General features: G+C 59.0%; 2 protein-coding genes across 3 annotated transcripts; one reads left to right on the forward strand and one right to left on the reverse strand.

Moving 5' to 3' along the window:
* The first annotated feature begins 5473 nt into the window (after window positions 1-5473).
* Window positions 5474-18210, forward strand: LOC131213595 (CAD protein). Its single transcript, XM_058207667.1, has 7 exons — window positions 5474-5765; window positions 5836-9425; window positions 9489-9593; window positions 15187-16227; window positions 17059-17340; window positions 17409-17792; window positions 17873-18210. The coding sequence occupies exons 1-7, from the start codon at window positions 5474-5476 to the stop codon at window positions 18068-18070; spliced, it is 5892 nt and encodes a 1963-aa protein (XP_058063650.1). The 3' UTR covers window positions 18071-18210.
* Window positions 9731-14357, reverse strand: LOC131213596 (uncharacterized). 2 transcript variants are annotated; one of them, XM_058207668.1, is made up of 4 exons: window positions 13894-14357; window positions 12628-12765; window positions 10525-12541; window positions 9731-10426 (listed from the first exon to the last, which is right to left on the reverse strand). In XM_058207668.1, the coding sequence occupies exons 1-4, from the start codon at window positions 14211-14213 to the stop codon at window positions 9872-9874; spliced, it is 3030 nt and encodes a 1009-aa protein (XP_058063651.1). In that variant the 5' UTR covers window positions 14214-14357; the 3' UTR covers window positions 9731-9871. The 2 variants fall into 2 exon arrangements, with proteins under 2 accessions (XP_058063651.1, XP_058063652.1); XM_058207669.1 differs by having other exon boundaries at window positions 10331-10452.
* Window positions 18211-18260: the final 50 nt, after the last annotated feature.

Genomic DNA, 18260 nt, shown 5'->3' on the forward strand with positions numbered 1-18260 from the left:
CCGCGGTTACAGTCCCACTCCCCACCCCCGCCCACCGTCCTTCCAGTCCTTGCAGTCCGTTGGTCGTCGGCCGACTTCAAACCAAATAAACCTGCCAGCGAGCGACAGTAACAGCGGCCGGCGGCCGGCGATGGCAGCGCAGCTACCATTATGCCATTTTTTTCCTTCGCCTTTCTACTCTCCTGTTCTGTTCTGTCCTGTCATTTGTTTCGTGTTTTGTTATAACATTTTGTTCTCAAACCACATAACTGCTTGGCGAAACAATATATATACATATACGTGTTCGAGTATATGCAGAGCAACGGAACGGCTAGGTGCTCTCGGTGGTTCTGGGCGGCCGAGGCGAGTTGGTAGAGTTGGCCTGTGAGACGCTAGGGCGAGTAGTGCGCGGGAACCAAACGGTTGTTTAAGCGTTGAGTTAATAGATAGAAGAAAAAAAGCAATATATCGCCTAGCGAACGACCAAAGGTTCTACGATGACGGCAGCGACGATGGCGGCGACGATAGCTGAGGCGGAGGAGCATGAAGATAGGCTAACGCTTGCAGATAGTAGGCTTAATTCTGACAGTTTGCGGTCGACTGACGGTTGAGTCGAATCGGATCCGACGACCGATGGGGTCCGTTAGGGTCCAGCGATGCGACAGGGTAGTGGGCGCTGAGCAGCAGCTTCCAATCAATCACTATGTACTATATTTATGTGTCGTTGTCGTTGTCATCGAATGCACGTTTTTAGTAAGGCAGACAGGCGCGGAATAATCAGAGGTTGAAGTTTTTCGGGGGGCCGCAATGTTAGACTGTCGCGAAGAGTTTGTGTCGTTTTTACCTACTCAATTATCGATAGCTTTCTAAATAAACATTAATCTAAAACTACGTACTAGCTATTTAATTTCACCCTGATCTTAATGCTTTGGAATCGCTGGAACACTGCTCTGTTTTGTCGATCTCGATTTGAGGATGGATTGCAACTTAAAACAAAACAAGTTTAAAAAAAACCACATGTGCGTTCTGATTCTGGGTTTTAACAGCCGAGCGTCCTCGATTAGCATGCCCCATATGGTAACCCCATGCGAAACCGACTCCCTCGGACGGCAAGACGATGTACTCCGATGACGCGTCCTATGCCGCTCGTTTAACGGTGTGTCTCGCCATTCCGATGCCGCATATCTTATCCAGAAACCCCCTTGCCACATTTGCCGATAGTGTCCAGACCACACAGAGGGTAGCCTTGTCCGCGCAGCGCACAGTAGGGAATTTGCATGGGAAAGGTGGACATATTTGTTTTCTATGGAATAATCTATGAATCTATCTATTAAATTGAACGATTGAAGTGCAATACGTGCGTTCAAGTATAATAAAAAGCTTTTTTCGTTATTTTAAGGTTTTTAAACGCCTGTGCTATGCAATCTGCATGTCATTAAAATGTTTCATCTGCAAATATCGAATTTCTGCTACAAATCGAATGCCTTATGAGTGTAAAAAGGGATATGAAATAAGCGAGGAGCTAATTATTACCATCCGAAGTATCCAACCCATGAACTATTTTTTAAAAGTTTGATCAAATACTTATTAGGCTCCTTCTTCATCCAAACTTGAATCGAAATTATCTACTTGGTTCAATACTGCCTATAAACCAATGAAATAGAACTAATTTTAGTGTCACTGCTATGTATTGCCCGAATGAAAGTGTAGCAGGTTACAGGCTAAAATCATATGATTGATTATTATTAGCATTACTCATCTGGTTAGAAATTGCACTACATATAGGGCAACACATACTTGATTGATCCGTGATCACTGATAGCACTTAGTTTATCTAAATAATAGAAAAGGCATAAGGCCAATATGTTTTGCATGGCCGTTTCAAAGACTACAAAAGACCAGGCGCCTCCTTATGCATCAGGAATTGTTTTCATAAAAAAGCCCAGCGGACGAGTTTGCGTAATAATTTGGTTATTTCAAATGAAAGAAGGATTCATTGCCTTTCGAATGATGTGTAATATAGGTACATTACCCTTGCATAACTGTGGTAACGAGCCCGTTAAAGTAGCTGATAAAATTTGGTTTTAAAGATCCATTTTTATCACTCTTTTTACTTTGACAGATGCATTCTCGGAATCTACGCAACATGGAAGGCTTAAAATTCGGATTTGTCATAGATAACTTATTTATTTTACGCTAATATGACTAAGCACTCAGTTTTTGAAATTTACTTATGACCGCCTTTTCCCCATAGTGGGATCTCCCGTTTGGTTCGTAGGTACCGGTTGCCCTTCCAGTGTCTGAAAAAAAAAGTTTGGTTCAATCCTCAGCAGTAAGCAGGATGTTTGTTAACATTAGCAGAAAGAGAGAGCGCGAGAGAGAGAGAGAGAGAACACCGAACGCTGATGAAAAGTTCGACCAACTGTTTAACACATTTTTCCTGGCGATAAAACTCATTTTCAACCGACGCCGGTTTGGTGGCGCGAAAAAACCGCATTCGCAGGCTCGGTGTTTTGTTTTTGTTTTTATGACAGCCGATTATGAGCCGCCGCCATGTGTCCAGTAGCGAGAGAGAGCGAGAGAGGCTGTCATTTTCGCACGCGCTTCGGGGGGATACATACACTGTTGCGCTCCAGGGCCGGCTGCTGCCCAATACCAGCAGAGGCGTATGTGTGGAGCGAGCGACAAAATGTGTCGCGATATGCTTGTGACATGTGTTGCCACGTGCGGCTGAAAATGCCGGCACGACGCTGAGATTGTGTGAGAACCGGCTCGCGGTGCTGGAGCGACACGCACACTGGAATCCGCGCGCTCGGTTCATTTGGCATCGGATACCGCCGGCACCGGATGACGGATGACGGCGTCATCCAATCAGTGTTGAGTGGAACCCACGAGTAAACACGTGCTTTTGTGCAGAACTTCCTTTGACGTTTGATTTTGCCTCGTGTTTAATTGATTGTGCCTCCCGTTGTGCCCGGAATCGAACGTGACGTTCTCCACCAGAGACCCGGTCAAGATAAGGTAAGTTGCAGACCAGGTCTGTGTCGTCGAGTGTGTCACCACTGGCCATACTTTCGGCCCGGTGGCTCGTTTCACGGAGAGTTTCGCGGCCCCGTCTCAATAAGTAAGTAAAACTCTTACACGAACTGCAACGTGCTGAAGACGTGACCCGCGACTCCATTCGACCTTTCTGTTCGACGACGAGAAGAGAACGATTGCCGGGGGGACCTCATCCAACGGCGGCAGCATCAGAAACGCGTGATGAACGCCATATCTTCCGTGCTGTTGGTGTTGGCCGAACGAGTTATTGTTGGGCTTCTTCTGTACGCGTGTCTGTGTGTATACGCTCGGTACGAGAAGAGGCCAATCGGCGGAAACCGCATGGTGGATGGTTGTTTTGCCGGCCCTCGGTATGGGGTCTAGGCGAGACAGGTATGGCTTACCTGTCTCGCTCGCTCGTATCGTAAATTCCTCGATACTCGCGTGTGTCGTGCTGTATCGGCAATTTCGACCCGCCATCGGCATACGGATGCTGGGTGCTAATGGCAATCAGATTCGGATCAGATCCGATTCCAACGAAACTGCTGTTCTGCGAAACTAGAAACGTAAACTAAACTTCTAAAAACTAGTTACAAATGAATCACTCAAAAATGCTACTCATCGCTACCAAATCGCTAACTTTCTCCTATCTTTCTCTCTCACACTCGAAGCATCACGACAGAGCGTCACGATAAATCGAGCCATTTGTGGTGGTCCATGTTAATATGATGATCACTGCTGCAGCAGATGGCGGCGATGTAGCAACTTTCTGAAAGGCCGCTAGTGCGAAGAAGCAATACTATGCCGGCAAATGGAGCAGCCCACCCCAGCTTGGCGCAAGCCCTTGTCGGGGGGTCGTGGATTCCGGGTCCTTTTCTCGTTCTCGTCTCGTCGTACGATACGCATATGCCTCATGCATCATGCCCTTGGTTGCACATGCATCGGATGCAACGCTTTTCTTCGTTACAGAGTTAGAGCAGGCGCGAAACAATCGAACTAGACGTTCGTGTTCGACTTTAAATCACCACGAACCGAAGATCGTTGTCTGTCGGGTAGATGGCCTGCCGACTTTATTTCTGCTCAATCGTTCTTTCAACCATCAACCATCAACCTGCAACATTCCACCGAACTTGGCTCTTCGTAGTTCACATCTTCTCGGCCACCTGATTGTGAACCACCGAATAACGCTGACCATTCAAAAGGGCCGAACTTTTTAACATAAGTAAGAGACATGAGTAGCAACATAATGCCACAAACAAAAATTTCAAACGCGATACTTTCTGAATTTTGTAGATGGAAGGCAGTGTAAAATATTGATTATTTTTTTGTGCCATGCTTTTACAACATACTTCAGTTTGTGGTCCAAATTCGAACCACACGAACCGATGCGCGTATTATTTTGGCGGAAAAGCCGGAGGCTTATCTTTGCGGTTTATTGCGGTTCATGAACCGTTCCGGAATCGGAAACGGTGTGATCCGTGCACCCATTGCTGTCACATTTAAGCCGTCACTTTTACTTTCAGAGAGGATAGCTAAGCATCACTCATCCACGACGTCGCTGACGCTGTTCGTGAGTGTAGTTCCCATCAGTAGTGCCCGATGCTAGTTCATTACGCGTTACCGTGTTACAGCGTACAGTTTGCGCCGGTCACACTACCACCCTCGTGGAAGTGCAATCAGCGTGTTGCGATATGGTAGTTTCCCCACTCACTTGGCACACGGGAAATCCCTTGCATGCTTGAAACACTTGAGATGGCTTTTCGTTAGGAGTTCATTATTTGCTTAGACTGCTACCTCTCAACATGTGATTGTGATGAAACATAGCCTCTGGCCGTCAGTTGAAGGCAAGGCTTAAGGCCTTAAGTTTATTTTGCACTCTATGTCGATTGCTTACGTTAGCTATGTCCGGTTCCTTGTTTCGCGCTAACACACTCTTGGGGATTCAATTTGGTCGCACCTTTGATGATTGTTTTGTTAGAAACCCCACGCTACGGGGCCCAATCAAACTGATCCCTGTTGTCCCGATGGCTTCGGCCTCTTGATGCTGTTATCGAACACGCGGCGGCAACTCTTTGATAGAAACCGTGATCGTTTTGTAAGAAGCTTCGATACTCTGAAGGTGCCTGATACACATTGTGAGCACCTACCCTGGTTGGTGCCTATGATGTTCATGACCACCACCCGCAATGATCGATCCACATTTAAGATTCCGAAAACTAGAACCGCGTTCGGACATAACGCAACCCCGGAGGTATCGTTCCACTCAATGATGGAGGCAGATTCGACGGAATCGGAGGTGAGCGCGGCGCCACCGCCCGACCAGGAGTTCCGCCCGGTGACGGCGTCCCTGGTGCTGGCGGATGGCACGATCCTGCACGGCTACTCGTTCGGCGCGGCCACCAACGTCGACGGGGAGGTCGTATTCCAGACGGGCATGGTCGGCTACCCGGAGTCAATGACCGACCCGTCGTACCACGGGCAGGTGCTGGTGTTGACGTACCCGTTGATCGGGAACTACGGCATCCCGGACCGAGACCTGGATGAGTGCGGTCTGATGCGGCACTTCGAATCGAACAACCGCATCTGGACGGCTGGGCTGGTGGTGAGCGAGGTGTGCGACGAGCCGTCACACTGGCGCAGCAAGCGCACGCTGTCGGAGTGGATGCGGCAGCATGGTGTGCCCGGCATCAGTGGCATCGACACCCGGGCGCTCACCAAAAAGATCCGTGAACATGGCACCATCCTCGGTAATGGGATAGGGTGTGGGTTGTTGATCACTGAACTGGAACTGAACTTTTCTGTCGCTCTGTCTTTTAGGTAAGATCGTGCAGGCGCGCGTGGAGTCGGCGGGGGGGTACAGCTTCGCGAACCCCAACCTGCGCAACCTGGTGGCGGAGGTGTCGGTGGCGCAGCCGGTCACCTACAACCCGACCGGGTGGCCCCGTATCTGTGCGCTCGACTTCGGGCTGAAGCTCAACCAGGTCCGCTGCTTCATGAACCGCGGCGCCCGTGTCGACGTGGTGCCGTGGAACATGCGCCCCGATCCGGATCAGTACGATGGGCTGTTTCTGTCGAACGGCCCGGGTGACCCGCAGATGTGCCGCGAGGTGGTCGAAAACCTGCGCGCCGTGCTCGCACAGGGCGAGCGTGTCGGCAGGGCAAAACCGATCTTCGGCATCTGCCTCGGACACCAGGTGCTGGCGACCGCGGCCGGTTGCGCCACGTTCAAAATGCGGTACGGGAACCGGGGCCACAACTTGCCCTGTATTCACCGCGGCACCAAGCGGTGTTACATGACGTCCCAGAACCACGGGTACGTGGTCGACTCGAGCCGGATGCCGGACGGCTGGGAGGAGCTGTTCACCAACCTGAACGATGGCACGAACGAGGGCCTGGTGCACCGGACCCGGCCGTACTTCAGTGTCCAGTTCCACCCGGAGCACACGGCCGGCCCCACCGACCTGGAGGTACTGTTCGACGTGTTTCTGGAGCTGGTGCGCGACATTTCGCAGGCGGCCGGGGCCCTGCCACCGGTCCGGACCGTTTCGGTGATCGACCGGTTGAACGAACGGCTGCGGTACGAGCCAACGGTGCCGGTCGCGCTCGAGCGGCCCAAGAAGGTGCTGATCCTCGGGTCGGGTGGTCTATCGATTGGGCAGGCGGGTGAGTTCGACTACTCGGGCTCGCAGGCGATCAAGGCGCTGCGCGAGGAGCACATCCGGACGGTGCTGATCAACCCGAACATTGCGACCGTGCAAACGTCGAAGGGGCTGGCGGACAAGGTGTACTTTCTGCCGCTGATACCCGTCTACGTGGAGCGGGTGATCCGGGCGGAGCGACCCGACGGTGTACTGCTCACGTTCGGTGGCCAGACGGCGCTCAACTGTGGCGTGGAGATGGAGGGCATATTCGCGCAATACGGTGTGCGCATCATGGGCACACCGATTCGGTCGATCATCGAGACCGAGGACCGGAAGCTGTTCGCCGAGCGGGTGGCCGAGATCGGGGAGCAGGTGGCACCGTCGGCGGCCGTCTACTCGGTGCAGGAAGCGATGGAGGCGGCTGACGTCATCGGGTACCCGGTGATGGCGCGGGCCGCGTTCGCGCTCGGCGGGCTCGGGTCCGGGTTTGCCAGCACACCGGACGAGCTTCGGGTCCTGGCGACGCAGGCACTCACGCACTCGTCCCAGCTCATTATCGACAAGTCGCTCAAGGGCTGGAAGGAGGTGGAATACGAGGTGGTGCGCGACGCGTACGACAACTGCATCACGGTGTGCAACATGGAGAATATCGACCCGCTCGGCATCCACACGGGTGAGAGCATCGTGGTCGCGCCGTCGCAGACCCTGTCGAACCGGGAATACAACATGCTGCGCACCGCCGCCATCCGCGTGATCCGCCACTTTGGCGTGATCGGCGAGTGCAACATCCAGTACGCGCTCTGTCCGCACTCGGAGCAGTACTACATCATCGAGGTGAACGCACGCCTGTCGCGCAGTTCGGCCCTTGCGAGCAAGGCCACCGGCTATCCGCTCGCGTACGTCGCGGCCAAGCTGGCGCTTGCGGTGCCCCTGCCGGAAATCCGGAACTCGGTGACGGGCGTGACGACGTCTTGCTTCGAACCGAGCCTCGACTACTGCGTGGTGAAGGTGCCGCGTTGGGATCTGGGCAAGTTTGCGCGCGTCAGCAAGCACATCGGCAGCTCGATGAAGAGCGTCGGCGAGGTGATGGCAATCGGGCGCACGTTCGAGGAGGCGTTCCAGAAGGCGCTTCGCATGGTGGACGGCGTGAACGGGTACGGGTTCGACCCGTCGCTCAAACCGGCCAGCGAGCAGGAACTGGCGGTGCCGACCGACAAGCGAGTGTTTGTGCTGGCGGCCGCCCTCCGGGCCGGCTACACCGTAGAGCAGCTGCATGAGCTAACCGCGATCGACCGGTGGTTCCTGCACCGGATGAAGCGCATCGTGGACTTCGGTTGCCACCTGGAATCGCTAGCGGGCGGTCCGGTGCCCGGGCCGAGTCTGTTGCGCGAGGCGAAGCGGCTCGGGTTCTCCGACAGCGCGATTGCCCACTGCCTCAAGAGCACCGAGCTGGCGGTGCGCATGCATCGGAAGGAGCACGGTGTGGTGCCGTGCGTGAAGCAGATCGACACGGTGGCCGGCGAGTGGCCGGCATCGACCAACTATCTTTACCTGACGTACAGCGGCACCGAGAGCGACGTAACGTTCCCGGGCCAGTACACGATGGTGCTCGGGTCGGGCGTCTACCGGATCGGCAGCTCGGTCGAGTTCGACTGGTGTGCGGTCGGGTGTTTGCGCGAGCTGCGCCGCCTCGGCCACCGGACGATCATGGTCAACTACAACCCGGAAACGGTCAGCACCGACTACGACGAGAGCGACCGGCTGTACTTCGAGGAGATCTCGTTCGAGGTGGTGATGGACATCTACGACGCGGAGCAACCGGCCGGCATTATCCTGTCGATGGGGGGCCAGCTGCCGAACAACATCGCGATGGATCTGCACCGGCAGCAGGCCCGCATCCTCGGCTCGTCCCCCGAGTCGGTGGACGGGGCCGAGAATCGGTTCAAGTTTTCGCGCATGCTCGACCGGAAGGGCATTCTGCAGCCGCGCTGGAAGGAACTCACCAACCTGCAGTCGGCGGTCGAGTTCTGCGAGGAGGTCGGCTACCCGTGCCTGGTGCGCCCGTCGTACGTGCTGTCCGGGGCCGCGATGAACGTCGCCTACTCGCACCAGGACCTGGAGGCGTACCTGCGGTACGCGTCGGACGTCAGCAAGGAGCACCCGGTGGTGATCTCGAAGTTTCTGGTCGACGCGAAGGAGATCGACGTCGATGCAGTCGCGGCCGACGGGGAGATCCTCTGCCTGGCGGTGTCCGAGCACGTGGAGAACGCGGGTGTGCACTCTGGCGACGCGACCCTCGTGACGCCCCCGCAGGACATCAACCCGGAGACGCTCGGGCGGATCAAGGAGATTGCGCGGGACATCGCGGCGCTGCTCGACGTGACCGGACCGTTCAACATGCAGCTGATCGCGAAGGACAACGAGCTGAAGGTGATCGAGTGTAACGTGCGCGTGTCCCGCTCGTTCCCGTTCGTGTCGAAGACGCTCGACTACGACTTCGTGGGGATCGCAACGCGGGTCATCGTCGGCCAGCAGGTCGATCCGGTCGACGTGCTGCACGGGTGTGGGCGCGTCGGTGTCAAGGTGCCCCAGTTTAGCTTCGAGCGCCTGGCCGGCGCCGACGTGATGCTCGGCGTCGAGATGGCGTCCACCGGCGAGGTCGCCTGCTTCGGCGACAATCGCTACGAGGCGTACCTGAAGGCGCTCATGTCGACCGGCTTCGCCATCCCGAAGAAGGCGATCCTGCTCAGCATCGGCAGCTACAAGGTAAACAATCCCCCCCGCTTCGTATACCATTCCCTCCTAGTCACTAACCTCTAACCGTTTTAGCACAAAATGGAGTTACTGCCGTCAGTACGGAACCTGGAGAAGATGGGTTACAAGCTGTACGGCTCGATGGGCACCGGGGACTTCTACACCGAGCACGGCGTAGCAGTAAGTATACATGCGCCGCGCGCGCACACACACACGGTTACAGGTCACACACAGAGAGAGAGAGAGAGAGAGAGCGCAGCTAGCACGGAATTGGAGCACGGATTCGGCTCCATTTATTTGCAAGGTCGGTGCGGCGTGTGACGTCTCCCCATTCATATGTTGGTACCCGGTTGGGGCACCCCCTTGAGAGAGGGTCCTTTCGGGGGTGGACTCTCACATCTACAGTTATCACAGAAAACGATATGCTTAACTTCTAAGCGCGCGCTCTGGCAGCTAGCCTAGTGGACCGTCACGTTACCGAGCAGTCGGGAGATGTCGTCGATGTCGTCGGATGAGCGGCGACGCGCCCTCCGGCTCGGTCTTCGGCTCGCCGCTGGTTCGTCCCGCGGGTGGATCTGCACGCTGACCTGCCGCTGGTGCGGCTTATCGAATCGAGCCACTCGCTGGGCGCTGGGTGGGTCCTGGGCAAAGGACGTGGAACGCGGGGGTACGTTGGTGTACGCCGTCGGTCGCTGCTGGCTCGGCCGGCCCGGCATAGGATGCTGGGTGCTGCTGGTGCGACGGGGCAGCGCGGGCCGGTCCGGACCCTGGGCGCTGGTCCGCGACAGCTCCTGGCGCAGCCCGCCAATTTTGGTCAGGTACTGTTGCGCCTCGTCGGCGCCCTCGTCATCCGCGAGCAGGTTGCAGAGCCGCTCCGACTGGCGTACGTAGACGAGCGCTTGGTTGAACGCCCGGAACCGGCATGAGACGCGCGCCATCTCGGTGAAGTGCTCGATGAAGTGGCCGTAGATGAGCTGGCGGCGTAGGGCTTCCATGTGCTTCAGCGGCAGGAACTGCGAAGGTGACAAAAGATAGACAACTACGGGGCGTTACTCGGGTGCGCGTGCTTGGGGAAGATGTGCGCTAGGCTGGGGCTGGGGGCCCCCCATACCGTGAGGTCGATGGACTCGGTCGAGTGACGCCGGCACGCGGCCGGCCCTTGCTCGGCCCGGTCCTTGCGCAGCAGCTGCTGCTCGGCCACCAGGAAGCGCACGATGCGCGTCCGCTTCCGGCGTGACTCGATCTCCTGCCGGTGGTAGTAGGCCATCGAACCGACGGCGATCTCACGCTCGTTTGCCTCCTGCTCGTCCGAGTCCTCGGCCGCCAGGTTCTCGTCCTCGTCCCGCAGCAGCGGGTTGACGAGCTTGAGCGGATTGTCGATCACCAGGTACGCGTACAGGCGCTTGAGCCGTAGCTTCGGGTAGAACGCGAGCGTCCCGCTCGGCAGCTTCAGGTTGCGGAGCGCCACCAGCAGGTGCATCACCGGGTTCTCGGTCACGCGGAAGATGCGCCGGTGCAGCTCGACCAGCACCCGTTCCGGCACGTTCTCGAAGAGGTTCCGCGCCGGCAGGAAGTAGTCCGGCAGCCGGTGCGTCTTGATGCGCTCGAGCAGCGCGTTCAGGAAGCGCAGCAGCGCCTCCCCGAGGTAGTCCTCCGGCCACGCCGCGTAGTTGGTCTCACACTGCCAGAACAGGTGGGCGCGCAGGTGCTCCAGCCCGAACATGCCGATACCGCCGTTTGCCAGGGTCGCCGCCGGTGCGGTCGTCGCCGTCGCTGGGGCCGTCTCGACGAACGTCTTCAGGAGCAGCTTCGCGATGAGGTACAGCTTGACCTGGGTGCTCGATAGGCAGCTCTCCAGGTACCGTTCCGCTTCCGGGAAGACGATCTTCCACTCGAGCTGCCGGTACCGGTTCTGGCCCTGCTTCGGCGCGTACCCGACCGGCACGACGTGGCACCCGAACGAGCGCACCTTCTGGATCATCGGCGGCGTCGGCCACTGGAACCGCTGCTTCGTCAGCGGGTTCACCTTGACGTCGCGCTTCCGGTGCACCCACTCGGTGGCTTCGCGCGGCCACGGGCAGAACACGGCCGGTACGATCTCCCAGTGGCCACTGTACACGACCGCGCCCTTCCACGTCGCGTCCGGCAGGTCGTCGGCCGGGATGTCCAGCTCGGCCGCGAGCCGGTCCTGGAACAGGTTCACGAAGTACGCCAGGAAGCCCTTCGAGTTGAGGTACTGTCGCCGCTCCGTCGAGTACTCGGTGCTTCGGTGCTTCCCGCCGCCGGCTGCCGGCTTGCCGGTGTCGTGCGCCGTGTTGCTGCCGCTGGACTGGCCGCTGGACTCCTCGTCGTCGCTGTAGTAGCCCTCCGGCACCTCGATCGGGCAGCTGAGCGTCGTGATGCAGTAGTCCGGCAGGACGGTCGTGCTGAGCGGTGCCGTCTCCATGCTGCTGGCGCTGATGCCGTCAACCCCACCACCGGGGCCCGCCGACCGCATCACGCTGAGCGGCTGGTGCGTGTTGATGGCCGTGATGTACGCGTAGTCATACTCGCTGCTTGGTGGCGACGTCGAGCTCGTCGACGTCGACGGAACCGCTGTCGATCGGATCGCCATCGGATGGTGGCTCGCCTTGCCCCGGACACCCCCGTACACACCGTTCAGCATCTTCGGGTACTTGACCGCGATGCTGTCGCGGAACTTGCGCTGCCGGAAGCGACCATCCCTGTCATCGCCGCCATCATCATCGACGTCCTCATCGTCGTCGTCGTCATCATCCTCCAGGGTGTCACTGTCGCTGAGGTTACCGTTCCGCAGCGGTCGTTCGATCGGTTCGAGTCGTTCGACGGCCACCGCCGGTGGCCCGTTCGGCTTGATGTACTCCACGCTGCGCAGCTTCACGTAGCCGTGGTGACAGTTGCCGCGCCGGGGAGCCCGTTGCATCCCAGCACTGCCGCCCCGTTTTAGCTTTTCGTCGAGCCCGTCCTCGATCTCGAGCTTGTAGATCGGCGCATCGGTCAGGATGCTGTAGACCGAGCTGTCACCCGGGTTCGTGATCTCGATGTTGTCGTGCACGATGTAGCAGGTCTGCGTGTGGAGCGGCAGCAACCGATTTTTGTGCGGCCCGTGCCTAGAAAGAGATAGAGACGAGAGGGATAAGTAGAAAGCGGAACACCGACTCACCGACGACCGACTGTCCGGCATCAGCCTGCTTACTTGGCGTAGAACTTGACGCGCTTATCGACCGCTTCCAGCAGGCGATCGGGCAGGATCACGGTTTTACAGTGGCGCGACGTTCGCCCGTTTCGCCGGTTCTCCTCGGCCCGGTTGCGCTCGACCGCTTCCCACATCTCCCTGCAACGAAACCGGGGCGTAAAGCACAGTGTTAACACATGGCGGCGGGGGAGGTGTTCGCGAGTTCATTGATAAGTCGGAGGGACGGAGGTCTGTGACGTCGGCCTGCGTTTGATGTTATCTACTTCGCACCGTATCGCGGTGAGCACACGCACACACCTACATCACCTAATGTTTCAACTTTTTAGGCACCCTGTGAGAAATACCGCCCGCACGTCACACACCGTGGCGGAGCTCTGACCAGACGGACAGGCCGTTATCCCGACGACCCGATGACGTCACCTGGATTATGCGATAGCAAACCAGCCCGAGCCCCCCCACGATGGATCCGGCACGCGAATTCTCGGACTCTCGTGACACGCGTTTGTGACGCGCGCGACCCGCGAGCCGTGTAGCTGTCAAACGCGACCTCTATCGCTCACCGATCACACCGCCGCCGCGGAGCGTGCGCGCGCGCGCTCCCTGTTTGATGGATGATTGAGTTTGGGCGGCGCCTTTATTCACTCGTTGCGACACCTGGGCCCCGGGGTTACTCGGAACAGCTTGTCGGACAGCAATCTTTGCCGCGGTCGCGGTGCACATGAAACACGTTGAGGCGGTGTCCAATGAGTCAGGGTTGCCCTGACCGCCAGCCAGGCTGCTTCGCGAGTCAGCGGTATCCCCGGGAACTCCCCGTGCGATCTGGAGCGATCCCGTGGAGGAGTATCGACCGACCGACTGTCCGCTAGCCTCCACCCCACGACCACTCGACACTCCACAAACAAAACAGTGACGCACACGCACGGACACGGCGCAGGCACTTGATGCGGAGAGAGATATGGTTGGTGTTGCCACCCAAGACCCAAGGATTAGATGTAATGCAACGGGGTGCCGGGGAGGGGGCCCACTATCCCCCGCCACTCCAATCTTCAACGAAATGATGGCACATTCCTGGCCTGGCAGCTGCTGGGACGAACAGACTTTACGCTTATCACGCACCACGTACGCCACCACCAATCGGTCGAGATCGGAGAGGAGATGTTGGCCCTGAGCTGCTTCACGTTCGGTGCGCGTGTGCGTGTGCTGGACGGTCACGGTTGAACGCTGGCTGGGGTTGAGCGGATGTCCTAAGGAGCTGGCTGGCTTTACCTCTCAAAGTTCCCGTAGAACTGCACACCGAGCATGAGCTGGTTGAGCACGAAGATGTCACTGTTGAACGCGAGCTGGTGCTGCATCCGGCGCTTCGCCTCCAGGTCGTAGTCATTCTTCGCAACGAGCGCCGCACTGCTGGCCTTCGGGTGCACTACCGGGGGCGGCTCCGGTTCGCGCAGCTCGCTCAGCCGCGACTTGCGGTGCCGTGACTTCTTCCCGTCGGACGCACGCTTCCGGTCGCCGCGCTTCCTTGTCTTCTGGTCCGTTCTGGTGTTCCCCGACTGCTGCTGCTGCTCCTTCGAGTGCGACCGGCCCATGGCGGATGGTGACGGGGGCGAGGGCCCTACCAGGCCCACGCCTGGATCTAGAGCTGCTGCTGCTGGAGGTTCTTGCTGCCGCCGCGAGCGAAGTGACCTGGCGCGTGCGCCCGGAAAAAGACCGAGAGGGACACGAGGAACGAGATCGAGGTACAACAACGACGGTACCGCTCGGGGGGCCGCCCCAGGTGAAACTGAGTGCTGCGTGCGCCCCCGACTACGTGGTGACGAGACGATCGGTAGGCCTTCGCTTCCGGGAGGCACTCGGACACACACGCGCACGCTCCGCTTATCACCGACACACTGCCGTTGCGACCGCCGGGACCGAGTTGGTGTGTTGTGCGCTTATCGGTATCGAATGCCAGATTGCCGACACGGCAAAAGCCCCATGTGTCTCTCTCTGTCTCTCGTTCTGTCGTTTTCCTTCTCGTTTCCAACCACTTCAGTGGCCTCTCGGCCTCGGCTAGCTCCCCTCTGGCGCCGCGGGGGGCGAGTTCTAGTCGCCAACAGGAAAACAGTCACAAACGACGTCGAAGCATTGAAGAATCTCTCCGCCGTCTTTCGCGCCCTAGCCCACCTTCCAGGGATCATGATCTCTCTTTCTCTTTCTTTCCCTCTCTCTGGCGCTCTCCAATCGGGAGCTGCGCGCGTGAATTCAATTACGATGATTGCGGCAGCAGCCGCAACACCCGCGGGGGTGGACAGAACCGACCGAAGGAGCCCACCATCAACCAACCTACCCACCACCACGACCAGGCCCGCTACAGTCTCCAAAGTGTCGCGACCAACGCGACGAGTTCCGCGTTGAGGTGGCCGCTGCACTTTAGCAAATTAGTTCGACGGGCGGGGGATTAACAAGCGGTCCCCCCGCGAGCTTCTTGAGATGTACCGCGCACGCACACACGACATCGACGTCGACACCTCTGCCCCGACGAACGACTTCCGCGTTTAACACATATCTCTCTTTTTTTAGGTGGAAAGTGTGCAGTGGACGTGCGACGATCAGGAGGTGGGACCCGAGGATGCATCCATGGCCAACGGTAACGGAAACGGTGCCTCTGGCGCCACCGCCGAACGAGCTGGCGCGAACGAGCTGCGCCACCTGGCGGACTGCCTGGCGAACAAGCAGTTCGACATGGTGATCAACCTGCCGATGCGGGTGGACGGAGTGCGGCGCGTCGCGTGCGTCGCGACTCACGGCTACCGGACGCGCCGGCTCGCCGTCGACTACTCGATCCCACTGATGACGGACATCAAGTGCGCGAAGATGCTGGTGGAAGCGCTGCGCCAGATCGGGGGTGCGCCCCCGATGAAGACGCACACCGACTGCATTGAGTCGCGTCAGCTGCTGAAGCTGCCCGGCTTCATCGACGTGCACGTGCACTTGCGCGAACCGGGCGCCTCGCACAAGGAAACGTTCGCGACGGGCACTGCGGCGGCCCTGGCCGGCGGTGTCACGATGGTATTGGCCATGCCAAACACGCAGCCGGCGGTCGTGGACCGGGCCACGCTCCAGGAGGTACAGAAGCTGGCCGAAGCGGGCGCTCGGTGCGACTACGCCCTGTACATGGGTGCAACCGATACGAACTACGGGCCGAAGCTCGCGGAGCTAGCGCAGCACGTGGCCGGCCTGAAGATGTATCTGAACGAAACGTACACGACGCTCCGACTTGACGGGATGCGCCAGTGGCACGCGCACCTGGCTTACTGGCCGAAGCTTACGCCGCTCTGTGTGCACGCGGAGCGTGACAAGATGGCGGCGGTGGTGTTGCTCGCGTCGCTCATCGATCGTCCCATCCACGTGTGCCACGTGGCGCGCCGCGAGGAAATCATCGTGATCAAGGCGGCCAAGGAGCAGGGGATAAAGGTGACGTGCGAGGTTTGCCCGCATCACCTTTTCCTCTCGACGGCCGACGTCGAGCGGGTGGGCGGCCCTGGCTGGGCCCAGGTGCGCCCGGTCCTCTGCACTCCGGACGACCAGAAGGCCCTGTGGGAGCACCTGGACGCGATCGACGTGTTCGCGACCGACCACGCACCGCACACGCGGCTGGAGAAGGGCTCGGAGGAGGCACCGCCCGGTTTCCCGGGGCTCGAGACCATCCTGCCGCTGCTGCTGACCGCGGTCAGCGAGGGGCGCCTCACGATGGACGAGCTGATCGCGAAGTTTCACCGCAACCCGAAGCGCATCTTCAACCTGCCCGACCAGCCCAACACGTACATCGAGGTGGACTTGGAGCACGAGTGGACCATCCCGGAGCGGCCGGCCTACTCGAAGGCCAACTGGACCCCGTTCGCCGGAATGCGTGTCCGCGGGTCCGTGCAGCGGGTGGTCTTGCGCGGCGAGACCGCCTACGTAGATGGGGCCGTCCTGGCGCCCCCGGGCTACGGCCAGAACGTGCGCGACTGGCCAGCCCCGATGGTGCGGCTGGCCAGAGGAGGAGGAGGTGGAGCATCAACGGAGAAGACAGCGGCGTTGCTGATGTCTCGCAGCGTGCCCCAGCGTACAGTTCACGATCCTCCCCCGTGTGTCGTCCACGAGCCGGGTGCCGCCGATGGCGAAACGAACGATACGTTTTTCCGCCTGTTGGCCCAGCAGGCGGCGGATGCCACCGATGCACCGCCCCGAAGGACACACAGTGCCGGTGCCAGTGGCTCGTTGCCGCTACCGACGCCGGTGTCGCCGGTTCCGCCAGCAGGGGGTCGGCTGCGCTTCGACTCATCGAGCCAGGGCAGTGGCCGATTGGATCCGCTGGTGAACGCGGACGGAGGCAGTGCATGGGTGCGCCAGCTGGCCGGTAAGCACGTGCTCACCGTGGATCTGTTCACGAAGGAACACCTGAACGAGATCTTCCACCTGGCGCAATCGATGAAGGCACGGGTCGCCAAGGACCGCCCGCTGGACGACGTGCTGCGCGGCAAGGTGATGGCGTCCGTCTTCTACGAGGTCAGCACGCGCACTAGCTGCAGCTTCGCCGCCGCCATGCAGCGCCTGGGTGGACGGGTCGTGCATTTCGAAGAGTCGTCGTCGTCCGCGCGCAAGGGCGAAACGCTCGAGGACAGCATCCAGGTGATGGCCGGGTACGCGGACGTGGTCGTCATGCGCCACCCGGTCCCGGGCGCCGTCACGGTAAGCTTCCAAGACCCTGATGCCCTTCCCGCCCACCGCTAATACGAATGTTGGTTGTTTTTTTTTAGCGGGCCGCCCAACACTGCCGCAAGCCGTTGATCAATGCCGGCGACGGGGTCGGAGAGCACCCGACCCAGGCGCTCCTGGACATCTTCACGATCCGCGAGGAGATCGGGACGGTGAACGGGCTGACCATTACGATGGTGGGTGATCTGAAGCACGGTCGCACGGTCCACTCGCTCGCCCGTCTGCTGACGCTGTACAACGTCAACATGCGGTACGTTTGCCCGGCCGGGCTCGAGATGCCGGACCGGGTGCGCGAGTTCGTCGACCGGAAGGGCATCTCGCAGCGCCAGTGCACCACGCTCGAGGAAGCGATCGCTGACACGGACGTCCTGTACATGACGCGCATCCAGCGCGAACGCTTCGCCACCGAGGAGGACTATCAAAAGGTAAGTAACCCGCCCAGGGAGGAGGAGCACTGCCATAATCGCCACTAACACGGAACCGTATTCTTGGCTCCCACCTCCAGTGCTGCGGTCAGCTGGTGCTGACCCCCCAGACGATGACCTTCGCCAAGCGGCGTATGATCGTGATGCACCCGTTGCCGCGCGTCTTGGAGATCAGCACCGAGATCGACAACGATCCCCGCGCCGCCTACTTCCGGCAGGCCGAGTACGGCATGTACGTGCGCATGGCGCTGCTCACGATGGTGCTCGGCCGTTACTGAGTCGAAGCCAATCTCGGAGTCGAACCTAATGTTTGAGCAGCTCCTCGTAGTACTGGCGCAAGTTCACCAGCGCAGCTGCCTGCCTGCCCCCCGTTCGTGCGATCTCGGCGCTTTCGGAATGTATATAACACACATACGCACATACACACACACACACACACACACACACACACACACACACACACACACA

Source organism: Anopheles bellator, chromosome X, assembly GCF_943735745.2.
Source record: "Anopheles bellator chromosome X, idAnoBellAS_SP24_06.2, whole genome shotgun sequence".
NCBI lineage: Eukaryota > Metazoa > Arthropoda > Insecta > Diptera > Culicidae > Anopheles > Anopheles bellator.